This window comes from Coffea arabica, chromosome 11c (assembly GCF_036785885.1).
Source record: "Coffea arabica cultivar ET-39 chromosome 11c, Coffea Arabica ET-39 HiFi, whole genome shotgun sequence".
Taxonomy (NCBI): domain Eukaryota; kingdom Viridiplantae; phylum Streptophyta; class Magnoliopsida; order Gentianales; family Rubiaceae; genus Coffea; species Coffea arabica.
In genome coordinates this window covers 33387830-33401419 of record NC_092330.1, presented here as the reverse complement: position 1 = coordinate 33401419, position 13590 = coordinate 33387830, and the positions used below count along the sequence as shown (strand labels likewise).

The 13590-nt window shown below is 34.0% G+C and overlaps 1 protein-coding gene across 1 annotated transcript; it reads right to left on the bottom strand.

Moving 5' to 3' along the window:
* Positions 1-7324: 7324 nt before the first annotated feature.
* Positions 7325-13413, bottom strand: LOC113716062 (transmembrane 9 superfamily member 2-like). The gene is made up of 9 exons (XM_027240362.2): positions 13408-13413; positions 13234-13270; positions 11263-11350; positions 11058-11098; positions 9641-10223; positions 9353-9490; positions 9097-9253; positions 8466-8950; positions 7325-7656 (listed from the first exon to the last, which is right to left on the bottom strand). The coding sequence occupies exons 1-9, from the start codon at positions 13411-13413 to the stop codon at positions 7437-7439; spliced, it is 1755 nt and encodes a 584-aa protein (XP_027096163.1). The 3' UTR covers positions 7325-7436.
* Positions 13414-13590: the final 177 nt, after the last annotated feature.

The window sequence follows — 13590 nt, the reverse complement described above, 5'->3', positions numbered from 1 at the left end:
ACCTCTAAGCTTGTTTACTATCGTGTATATCTAAGTCAGCAATGTTGCTCCAAATGTTCCACAAGCGGGCAAAGAGCATACGGATTTTTGTTGAACCCAATAGACCACCTCCAAATTTGTTGATTCTCGTATATATCTAACCTAGCAATCTTTTTTTTTTTTGGATGAAGTATTTTCTTTAATTGAATTCAGCATAATTGTACAATAAGCTCTACATCTATTACATCATATCTCTGTTTCCTGTATCTATCAGCACTATATACTCTAAAGCCTCTATCTCTATAGTCACTAAGTACTTAGTTAATGGCTCATATATACATATAATACCTATCGATCTCATCAAACACTTATATTCAAATCCCCATTCGAGCATTAGTTCCAGATTTTCCTTTGTTCTTGCAGCACTCTCCCAAGATACACACGTTGATTGGACACAATTTACAATTGCTGCAACAAGTTGAACATTGGTTTTGCTGGTTTGCTTAAAAACCCTGCTGATCCTCTCCTGCCATAAGTGCCAAACAGTCGCAATTATACATGTAACACCAATCTTGTTCCTTCTAAGATTTCGATAAATGATCTCTTCAGCTTTCTTACGTCCTAACTCCAAGTTTTCCAATAGTCAAGCCGAAGGTAACAACATAGTCTACCAAAAAGCGTACAATGGCGGAACGACAATGACACCATTCCATCACCAAACTCGGGAAAAATTCTTTGAAAGAACTCAATGTTAAGGGCTCACCAGGTATTTTAGTGTAATGTAAAGTTTAAACTTCGTGTTAGAATAAGACATATATACATGCTGCACTAGACATATATAGCTACGACGAAAAATATAGACAAAGGAGTTATATATCAAACCTAAATGAACTTGTATAAAGTAAACATATCCATTCGGGCAATTTTATGTTAAGCCTTTTCGCTTGGGCTTTTTTTTTTTTTTGTTTCTTTTTGTTGGTTGTTAAGGGTAACTCCTACCAATTATAGGAGGCTTTTTCACTTCCCTTAAGAATAGTTAGTGGCGCAACTGCACAGTATTATTTTTACCGTTCAAATCCGACCACATTAGGTTGATCCGAACCGGATTCTGGACTATATTCATTGTCATTAGAGGTGGCAAAATGGGTGGGATGGGTGGGTTTTATTTGAGTCTGAGATAAGACCGAGTAATATGGATTTATGTCCAACCTTACCCATATGTATTTTAGAACTAATTTGGGCATGATCACTTTGGGACGGGTTTAGATTGATCTCGCCTAATATCCAAGTTTATTTTGTGTTTTCCTTTTTTCCTTTAATTCTTTTTTATTTTTTATATAACTTTAATATTTTTTATTTATTAAATTTCTTTTAGTCTCACTGTGAATTTTATATTTTCCTAAATTATTTTTCCCTCAAATTTTCTTTTATTTATTTTCTGTGTATATATAACTTTTTAATCTTTGATTTCCAATGTTGCTAAATTTTAGTTGTGGCAAAAATAAGTCCTATAAATACTCAAAAGTAGTTGTATTTATGAGTATAAAGAAATGGCGTTTGGAACTATGAGCCATCATAAAATGACCAAAATTGGACAAAGTATTTTCTAATAAGATTACAGAATAATGACTTCCATATTACTCCCAATATTCATTTTGGTTAGTATTCTATTGGAAAAGAAGTTCAAAAACATTTACAGGATTAAAAGAGCTCCCACCAGCCCTGTTTGGGCGCTCTTTAGTCTAACTACACAACCATCGAGTTCCCATCTTAAAACAAGAAGTTTTTTTTCAACATTTTTCAAAAAAGTACTCTCAATTAAGACTGGCAACAGAATTTTTACGAAAAAAGGAGAAAAAACTGATTTCTTAGGGAGAAAAGAGTTCAGGAAACTAGATGGGGGGTTTTAAGCATAATTACAAGAAAAAAACTGAAGGATCTAACTGGAAGAATAAAAATGGTTCACTTGAGTCAGTAAAAAATATACAACAATTGATAGGTTAATTTTTTGGTGAGATATTTGGACCCCAATGGGTACCCAAGTATTTCTAAAAAAATTTCATCAATTAATGGGTATCAATAGGATTAATCCCATTTCAAGTCCAACATCAAAATTAGAATACCCTCATGCCCAAGGTCCCTTTGGGTATGGGTAGTCCATTGAGGTTTGGGACAAATTGCCCCTCTAATTGTAATTTTTTAAAAAGTTTTTGAAATGAATAGTTCACAGGATTGAGTTAATGTTGATCTAATTTGAATCTTGAAAAGCATAGTGTGATTCTGATTGCAAGGGGAGGAGGGGTAGGGACGGTTGACAGATCAACCGTCCCTAAACAGTGTAACATTTTGTAACTTTATGTAAATTTCTTTTACATCCTTACAGCAGAGGTGTGATATTTTGTCACTGTTCATGTGGGTCTCATATGTAATAATTGTGTCACTGTTGTTAAGTTTTACAACTAATTCACATAGATTTACACTTTGTTCAAAAAATATTACATCGTTCAGAGCTGTTGTTACTATATACCTTGATAATCATTTAATGGGTCATATAATGTGTATAAAATGCCAACTTCGTTTCAAACTCAATCGATAACCTATTAAAATGCCAAAAAAATCAACTTAGTTTACAAAAAATATATATTTCTTAAATTTTAAAGAGATATTTAATTAAAAAGAAAAAGAAGTTTAATTAGAATTCTTTTTATCCATTTATACTCTTTCATTCTAATTTGCATTTTAATTTATGTTAAAACCCTTAAAATCACTATTTAAAATTTAGGAAAACATAATGATTCAAAATCTTGTGGAACAAAAGTGCGCAGTCCAAGTTATTTTTGTTAGTTAGTCAATGTTCTATTTTTGTTAGTTATCCTATATCTATTTAAAATTACAAGTTTTGGGGACTAAATTTGTTTTAGTTGAAAATTTGGGGACCAATTTGACATATATGCCAAACATTGAGGATCAAAACTGCAATTCTTCCAATAAAATGCATTTCATCCTTTATCTATAGGCAAATACTTGGTAGACCTAATCTATGGCCCTACCCATAGACCAAGTAGTCCACAATTTGCCACATTGTCAAATGGAATTGGATTAGAAACTAGAATCTTTCCTCTTGGTTTCAACACTTTTTTTCTTCTTCACCTTTGATAGGTGTGTATTTTGAGTATTTTAAGTGTGTTTTATTAATTAGTTTTGGTGTGTTTTAATTAGTTTTATAGCTTATGAACTAGATTTCTAGTGAAAATATGCATTTTGTGGTTTAAGTGGTAAAAATTGCATTTCTATTGATTTTAATGGTGAAAACTTCATGTTTTTGTAGGTTTAATGATTCAATCATCAATTGGAGTGATTTGAAAAGATAATTGGATGATTATTGATGATTTAAAGTGATTTAAAGAAGACATGAAGTGTAAAATACTCAAAAAATGAAATGCAAGTTTTCCAGTTTTGACACCTTTTAGTATTTTGACTATATATTGAGCTACAAGCATTGGATTAAGGTGATTCTTGTACCATATTGAAGCTAAGAGATAGATCTACAATTGATATGAGACATCGAAGTCCAGTTTAGCCGTTTTCCTTGTTAGAATGTCAAAATACAGAAGTATATTTTCATTGTTGAAAGCTGAAACAGAGTTCTGACCAGTTGAGGCTATTGTAGTCATTTCTTGGTCTACAAAGCTCCAAATTGGATTATTCTTGATGCATTGGAAAGCAACTCAAAAGGCTACAACTTTTACGTTTTACACAAGAGCTAGTTCAGCCTCCATCATTAAGAAAATATCAGGGGAAGTTGGTATAAAAACAGAGCAAGGATGAAATCTGCCCAGAATGAGCAAACCTAGAAAAAAAAAAAAAGCAAAACGGAGGGTCAAAACACGAGCTAGGCCGCGCTTTCTTGCACGCATTTTTATATGAATTTCGGCTGCAACTTGCTCTGAAACTTGTGCTCTTTTCACACAACCTTTTTTATCACTTTTTCTGCAAAGATTCCAGCTGGAAATGATCAGATGAGCATGGAAATTTTGAGAAGCAATCTTTGAGAGTTTCAAGAAGTAAGTTCACTATAAAAACAACTCATCTTGAGATTGAGTCTCTCTATAGAAAGAGGCCAAGAAGAATATTTTCACAACTTTAGTAGGTTAGAGAAACTCACCAAAAATGTAGTCTTCATTAGAATTTCCTTAGTTCATTTGTTAGGAACTTAGGGTAGATTAGTATAGTTAGTATTGTTCATTCTTCTTGTACTAGTAGTTAAACTAGGATGAAGATTAAGGAGCAAGATAGAGAGTTTGATCTCATGTGACAGAGGTGATATCTCTTCTACTACTTTCTCTCTTGTATTTGTTTTCATGCTTAGTTATTATACATGGATTTGTGTTTCAATGTGTGTTTCTAAAGTTTATGCCTAGAGTTATGGATGAACTTTCTATATCTTGTTAGTAATATTTTTTTGGTTATTTGGTAATATTATTTTGACCAAGTTATTTATCACTTTTGCTTTTCTAATCATGATTAACCGGCCATTAATTGTGATAATCTTAAGGTATTAAGTTTGCAATAAAAATTAGAATTTAACACTAGTTCAAAGAAGTGATAAACCTAGGGAGTATACTCACGAAAGTAGAAGTGCATCTTTGTGGTTTTAATGACTTGTTTCATATAATTTCATAGAAGAAATGAACTTGTAATTAATTTCATAACCACGAGAGTAGGTATGACTTAGTTACAAGTATAGTTGATTCACTACGAGAGTAGATTTCATATACATTAGGAAATTATATTATAACTAATCAAAATAATAGCATTCACTTAATCGGTAATTTCATTTGCAAGAGTAGTTAATAATTCCATACTTCTAGGAGCATTCTATTGTTATTTATATTACTTTTATCTCATGATTATAGTGTAGAACTAATTTCTTACACTTGTGATAATCTAAATAATAAAAAAGTTTGAAAACCATCGGTAATTGACAATCTTCTCTGTGGGATCGACACCTAATACCTTATACTCAATCGTGATTCGTATACTTGTGAAAAATCACGTGTGGGGTATTTAGAAATTTATGAATGTAAATTTGATTGTGGATGAACTAATTATTATATGCATACCTTGCGCTCGTCAATCTTCTCCTCTCTGTGGTCCAAAAGCTACCCATTCCTCCACCACAACCTTTATCTCCTCCTCTTCCTCTATTCTCTTCAAATTCAGGTGCTGGCGATGGTTACTAACTCTGAACCAGTTAAATAATAATACCTCTTTCTCTTGCAACTGAATTTCTTAGAATAGAGGCTCAAGAGTTTTCATAAACCCACAAGGTAAATTCTACCACCATAAATACAAGAATAAGAAAAGAACATCATCGCATGGCTGCCCATTGATTTGTTGGGTGGAGCAAATCCCTTGCCAAAGAGGGTTTTATGCTGAAATTCAAAATCAACACAGCAGCAAATCCATTGATATGATTAGAGAAGTCTTACAACCAAGAACTGCATAAACCATAAGAGAGCTGCTCTTCCTATGTTTTTATAGCTGAAGAAAATAGTGCCCTTATTGAGTTGCGCCAGCAGCTTGAATTTATTAGTTAGAATTCATTTTCTGCTGAATGATGCCACCAAAATTGTTGATTACAGAGAGAAGGGAAGCTAAACATACTTGGATGAAATTAGAAATCTGAAACCTTTTCTGTTTATCGTTAGTAATTGTACTAGGAATTTTGGGTTGGAATTATACTAGTTTGGTCAAGAAGCGAACTAGAAGTGAAAAAGCAAAAAAAAAAGAAGTGAAAAAGCAAAAAGAGAGAAAACGTAATTCCTGCATTCAGTGCCTGGTAATGATGTTGCAAAGTTTAGGTTGCTCGGTCTATGGGTGAGGTCGTAGACCGGATCTACCTAAGATAAGGCAAAAATTTGAGTAGACCCGGTCTACAGGAAGACGGCCCAAAATCTGCCACATCATTACCAAGTGTAGAAACTAGGCTTTTTCTCCTTCTGCTTTCTCACTTCTAGTTCGCTTCTTACGCAACCTAGTATAATTCCAACTGAAAATGCCCAATACAATTACTAACAATTTTAAATGTCTGATTTCATCCAAGTATATTTAACTCCCCTTCTCTTTGCAATCACCAATTTTGGTGGCATTATTGAGCAGAAAATGAATTTCGACTAATAAATTCAGACTGCCACAGCAACTCTGTAAGGGCATCTTTTTCTTCAATTATAAAAACATAGGCAGAGCAACTCTCTTATTGTCTATGCAATTCTTGGTTGTAAGTCTTCGCTCATCATATCAATGGATTTGCAGCTGTGTTGATTTTGAATTTCAAAATAAAGCCCTCTTTGGCAACGAATTTGCTCCACCCAACAAAACAATGGCCAGCCATGCGATGATATTCTTTTCTTATTCATGTGGTTATGGTGGTAGAATTTACCTTGTGGGTCTACGAAAAATCTTGAGCATCTATTCTAAGAAATTCGATTGCAAGAGAAAGAGGTATTAATATTTGACTAGATCGGAGTTAGTAACCATTGCCACCACCCGAATCAGAAGAGAATAAAAGGAAGAGGAGTTGATTAAGGTGGTGGTGGAGGAAGGGGAAGGTTTTGGACCATATACAGGAGAAGGTGAAGAAAAGAGATAGCGTTAAAGCCAAGAGAAAAGATTCTCGTTCTAATCCAATTCCTTTTGATAATGCGGCAAATTATGGGCCACCTAATCTACGGATGGGCTGGATCAAGTCTACCAAGTATTTGCCAACATGTTGTACTTTTTTTTTTTTTTTTCTGACGCAGGGGTATTCGGGCCTTCAGTCCGACTAATCCCTTGCGGCCCGAGAGAAGAAGCCCAACCCCCTCGAATACAGTAGTCCCAGAACTCGAACCGTGATCGCCATACCCTAAAGAAGGGCAATGAAACCACTCGAGCTACCCTGGGTGGGCGCCAACATGTTGTACTCTCTTGTTATGTTCTGGATTTTTTCAGCAACTTTTGTACTTATTTATTCTCTTCTTTTTAGATGTCATCAATATTTCAAAAGCAATAAGTTTCCACAGGACAACAGCAAATTTAAGATGGACAGAGTAGTTGTGAGACCACACACAATTGAAGCTTACCAAAAGGGGTGGTATATTCTTCATGAGAGAAACTAAATAAAAGCTCATCAAAACATGACATCTTAAGTATCCTGAACGAGAGAATTAGTGCCTCTAGGAGGTCATATACATGATATATGACTTGAAATAGTTGATAAATTTTCAAAAATAATTCTTTAAACTATACAGTATAGCAAGAAGTGCCCTCTAATCACTATATTGTCAAGAAATATGCACACAGATGCAAAAATTCTTGGCTAGCCTGAGAAAAAGGATTCCATCAGACCAAGGAACTTTAATCAGTTCTATCTGGCAGAAAAAAATCTGATGCACGAATCCCTTGATTTACAAACTCTACTCACACTTAATGGATCTGTAAATGTGACGAACAAATACCAGAGCTGCTCGAAAACCAACAGCCCCGAGCATGAGGAAGAAACCGTAACAGATGCAAGCCATGTATCCAAAGAAAAATGAGGTTTGCATGAAACCAGACATGTCAGATCTGGCATGGTAGTAGTACAAGCAGTAACTGTAGATGAAGATTCCTGTTGATCCTCCACAGAGAAATGACCTGTGTCAAGAAAATGGATTGCTGATTAGTGAACAGATTAGCACCATTTGCAAAATGAGTGCAGCCAAATGGATCTAATGAACTAACTACTAATCATTATGGCAAGTCTTCTGCAAGTAAAACGAGAAAATTATCACTCAGCTACTGCTTCTGGCTAGTTGTAAGGAACAGTTTAGGAATTAATCGATTGGTTTTGTTGAAGAAAAATCCGGACTTCGTCACATTCTACCCTCTAAGAGTTTAAGTACGATCTGATTATCTGATCTGTAAGGAGACGGAATCAGAACAAGAAAAGGAAGATTTTGTTTCAAGGGGTGGATGTGGTTTTTTCCAAAGTATGCGGAAGTTTGCTTGGGCAGTTTATAGAAACTGCTAAAGACTGGAAATGATAATTCCATATTGGACAACAGCGGAGATATTATCAAATTGCAATAATGAATTGTTAGAACTTCAGATTAATTTATTTGCACCAGGATTAATATTAGAAATTCGGATTACACAATTAGCAGCAGGATTAAGAGATGGTTTTGTTAATTCATGAAACAGGCATCAAAGAAAACCTTTAGAACACATGTACCTTTCAACCTCTAGAGTTTTTTGGGAAGCTGTATTTTTTCAATCAATGTATGTGAAAACTGTGTCTTTAATTTTGTTGCTTCAGTGAAAACTATAAAATTCAAGACGAATGAGCACTCGGTAGACTAATTACTTCAGTGAGATAGAAAACACAGAAGATGGAGTTCATAGCATACAAATGTTACAAAAAAAATAAAAGAAGTTGAACATATGAGGTGCAAGAAACAATCTACCTCCACCACCAATTATGATCTTCAGCAGCAAGCTGGAAGTATGTCAATGCCACAGTGACAAAAGCGGTCACAATGAGGAGAATGATGAAGACAATGAACAGGATGCTGTAAATTGTGTATATCTTGTGACCCCATACACTTGCGAATATGTAATAAAGCTCAATATATATTGCACTAAATGGCAAAAATCCTGCCATTGCCATCTGAGGGATGGTATATCTATACCAAGGCAGTTCTGGGATTTCCCTAGGATACTTTGTGGTGCGGCAAGGAGCTTGAAACTCAGTTCCGCTATTCTTTCCCGCAATACCTCCCAGTACAAGCAATGGGGATGTGACTAATGTCCATATCAGAATTATAACAATAATTGTTCCAAATGGCAACGCCGCAGTTGCACTATAGGCAATAGCAGTGGAATTAAGGAAACAGAAAGTTAGAAATAACGGCCCACCGAAAAGGCTCCCTGTCAACAGCAGATTCCTCACCTGTTACACAAATTAAGATATCAGACTCAGAAAAATGATACCACAAACCAAAGCAGGAGAAATTTTCTTGTGGTTAGTTAATACTGAAGAACCGGAAGAGCATCATTCGAAAATGGAAAAGGCAATGAGAATCTGGCAGCACATACCCAATTACTTCCTTCAAGTTGACGATAGAAAGAGGTTGATGTGTAACCAGCAATTCCAGAAGTAAGAGCATACATGACCAGCAATGCCGTGAATAGAGCACCTCGATTATAGGGGTAAAATACACCAACAAGTCCCAGTAGAAATATGAACACTGCTCTGTATTCAAATGATCACTGATTAACCATTGAATGATCAAGAATTGGCTGATTCAGCCTAGCATTATTTCAGGAAAAGGCAAGTCACCTCGGCACTTACAGGGTAAACAGCTGTGTACCACAGCCAAGTGCTGCAGCAAAAAGAGACTTGTACTTCGGGAAGCGAAAAACATCACCACGAATGTACTTCCACCCTGTCTCATCTTGGTCATCAGCAGATTCCTCGTCATGTGTGTACCTTCCATTGGTTAACAGATTGATTTTAAACACATACAATTAGAGAATAGCAATCTAGTTAAGTAAATTGCACTTACTTGATGAAATCATTCTTCAGGATTTGCAGGAAATAGTAGCAAGGAAACCGTTTAACAATCTAAATTGCACTTACTTGATGAAATCATTCTTAAGGATTCGCATGAGGATGGTAGCAAGGAAACCAGTTAACAAGAGAACTGTGACACAAGAGTTTACAATTGAGAACCAGTGAATCTCCAGATGATGTGGTAGGGATGAATTTTGAGCATATTTATCCATCCTCTTCTCAAAAGGAATATCAGTTTCATTCCATTTTACCGAATATGTGAATTCAGCATCAACTTCTTTATCTTCCGTCAGGTCTAAAACTGAATGCAGATCCATCCTTGCAGTTATATCAATCACTCGATCTTTATTGTACTGAATATCAAAATGGACATGTTCGTATAGATAATATCTGTAATCCTTCTCTGCTCGGCCTTCTCTGTCCACCCTTCCTATTAGACCCCATATGGGCAGGTCATCGTAATACATCTGGAAGTAATAGTCCTTTTCAACTGCTTTTCGGAATTGAGAAACTTCTTCCTTTGTCAGCTTCTTTTTGCACAGGAGATCAGATTCTTTATCCACTAGAAAATCAAGGGAATAAGGGCCGCTAACGAGTCTATCTCCATTCAACACCTCCCCTAGAGCTTCCTTTTTCTCTTTGATATGATCTGTCATTTCAATTAATTTGATATCCAGAAAACAATATAAATAAAAAGGTAAAAGCCTGCGGGCAGAAAAGCTACTGCTAAAACTTCTGATCAGCACAACCCTTATAGTTCTGCTCACCATTCCCACATTGAAGAAGAAAAAGTTCCTAATTAAAATGAATTTACTGCATATGAAACTATGATACGACTGCTACAAAGCATTTTGATATAGTTTCTCAATTCAGAAAATTATCCTAGCCCTTCTGAGCTTCATCACTAACCTTGCATCAATATATGAAAGCCAACATTAAATCAACAAAAGGAATTACATCAACATATCAATGTGCACTTTTGAACATCAAACTAATTGGGTAATCACTGAATCCCAAATACTTAAAAGTTCGTATGTCAAATGTATCCAAAATGTTTAATAATAATCACAACAAACTGACAGAAGGTGGAAAATTTAGAGACTCGTAACAAAGAAGGGAGCAGTGAAGATATATGTAGTCAGCTTTAAAAGTAAGCACTTTACTTATGATGGAGCAACCTCATATAAAGCAATGTGGTACAGCTAAATTTTTGCGAATTACATGGCTAAAACATAATAGTGCTTGAAAAACAAACATTGCTAAATAAAAAAAAATTTGGAAGAATGATCGCTTATGCATGGCATCCCAGCAACTCAAATTTGGAGTTTTGGTAAAGAAATGAAATAAAACAAACGTTCAATTCAAATTAATGAAACTCGCTAATGATCTTATGCCTTAGAATTAAATGGATCAAAGCCTGAAGAATGCACTAATGAAAAAAGCGAAAAATTCAAGAATTCATCACCAAATTGAAGAATAGAACCTGGTATACAAAATGGAAGGTCGAAATATCGGTAGGTTTCACTGGAAAATCACAAAACAAAACATAGGAATGAACAAACTTTCTCGCAATAATATAGAACATTCATGAAAACAAAAGCAATCTGAATACAATAATCTACCAACGTTATTCATGTGCATGGACATCTGACTACAATTATGGTTACTGAGGGGAGAAGTGATGGAACCTGGGATTGTGAAAAGGGCCAATCTTGTTAGCATAAAGAGGGACAGGTTCTCCAGGTTGGTAACGATGGTTTGATGCATCTGATCTAACTGGGCTTATACGGTGGCATAATAAAAGAAAGATGAAAATGGAAATTGGTTTCCACATTTGGGCAGATGGAAAGAAGAGAAGGAAGATGGAAGTGAAATTCAGAGCATCACCTAATGCAAATCATAGAAGGTTAGATTTTGGCATAAAATTTGAAGAGAATCCTAATTAACGTGGATGTGCATATGGTTGGTTCTTCACCGCATTTTCTACATTTTACCGAGGAATAGAGACAGTTAGCTCAAATAATTTTGTTGATTTTTGTCCAAAAAAATTGTTTTGTTGATTATTTTCCCTTACAATAATGGTCCAAATATATTTTCAGATGAGTGGGTCAAGTGTGAAGAATTCTTTTACACTGTCTGGGTGAGAAAAATTAAGGACCACGGTCTCACCAGTTGTGTTATGTCCAGTATAGCCTATTTTCTTTTTATTTTAATTCTTACATTGTTACCCTAGGAAAAATTGATCCATGGTTAAATAGGACCAACATTGGAAGAAAATTTGTAAAATTAATTGACAGATGTTGAAAATTCACAGGCCAAAAATGCAGGCATGAAAGGTTGATGAGGAGGAAAATATTTTCAACTGTATAAAATATTTTCTCTTTCCTAGAATTTTTTTTAGTAAGAGTTTATGGGAGTCTCTTTTTTATTTTCTTTTTTTTTTTTAGTTTTAGATTTGAGTTTTTCTCATATTTTATTTTATTTGGGGCTTAATTAAATTTATCTAGTCGGATCTTGGGGTTTAGAACTTATATACACTAAATCTGCCTATTGAAGATATGAACAAACCTTGGAGCTGTAATGATGTATATGTAATTATAACATATTTTGGAGTTTTACAGTGTTATCTTTTATGATTTGTTTATATTTGAAGGAAATTTCTTCTGTCTGTTGTATCTGTTGTCTAGCCTCGATGTATTAATTACCATTTGTGCAGCTTTCAATGAATAAATGAAGCTATCTTGTTTATCAAAGGACGTATTTTAAAGAATATTTAGTTAATTTTAACTTTTCCAGTTAGTCATACGTTATTCTCGCAATATTTTTAGATCCCTTAGGGAAGGATTGTCCTTTTTGGCAAAATGGAATCCAACTTCTTTTGCTAACCAATAACATGTATTTTTTGGATATGTACCACAATGGTGCCTTGCAAACAAGGGTAGAGCCAAGATCCCATAGTAAGTGGGGTCAAATTTTAATACAGTAAAATTTAAATTACTAACATTACATGCATATTATAATTGTTTCTTAAGAGTACTTAGTTTATTAAAACACTGCAAAATCAATTTATTATTAATTATGTTAAATACATCTTTCCAATATCAGTAACTAAAACTCTCTTGATTTTTTTAAAAAAATTTTGTGAACAACCATCAGCTTGATCTTTTATGGGTTTTCTTTAAAAAAAAATTTGTCTTTACTCTGTTATAAATAAAAGTCATAATAACTTAATCTGGTATCATAAATAAAAATTTAGCATCCACTTGAAAAATTCTTGTTTTTGGAAACTTTGAAGTTTGAAAAAAATTGGTTTGACCACTCTACTCTAGAAATTTCATCCCTTATTTTGGAAATTTTGAAAGAATTTATTCTCGAACTAACTTCCACAAATAACTTGAAATAAATTCAAAATTATTGTGATCGTAACGATTTTGAATTTTCAATTATTTGGAGTCAATATATATATAAAAAAAAAGAGAATTTGGTAAATTTTAGTGGGATCAACTAATATACAACTTTAAAATTTTCTAAACTTTTTAAACCTGAAAACTAATTTTGCCAAAGTGGGGTCAATTGACCCCACTTGCTTGCACGTGGCTCTGCCACTGCTTGGAAATGAATGACTCATTGAATCGAAACTTGTATCTTTATTTTCTCACTAAAAATGGCACCAAAATAAAGTTGTGCCCGAGTAATCTACATCTATATAATCTATATCTATATAAATTTGAAAAAGAATTTTTAGCAACAAAACTCCACGCATCTTCCCACTATCATTCCATTTTTCTAGCATTTCACGTTTAATTTAATTTATAAAATATATTCTTCTTAACTTCCATGTCTATTCTTCACATTTGAAATTGTTGGTTACTTTTTAAAATCATTTCATTTTAAATTGTTGGTTAATATGCATGTTATCCTATTTAAACTTCAACCCATCACATTTCCGATTGCCTTACGTTATTTATGATTCTACAACAATTAAAACTTCTATAAGACCATAAGAAGAGATAACA

Excerpts from the sequence above, each read along its gene's own strand:
- LOC113716062 (XM_027240362.2), bottom strand. Across the intron at positions 11,099-11,262 it reads GGCCCTTTTCACAATCCCAG|TGAAACCTACCGATATTTCG; the intron begins GTTCCATCACTT and ends GTGATTTTCCAG. Across the intron at positions 8,951-9,096 it reads AACTTGAAGGAAGTAATTGG|GTGAGGAATCTGCTGTTGAC; the intron begins GTATGTGCTGCC and ends TTTGTGTAACAG.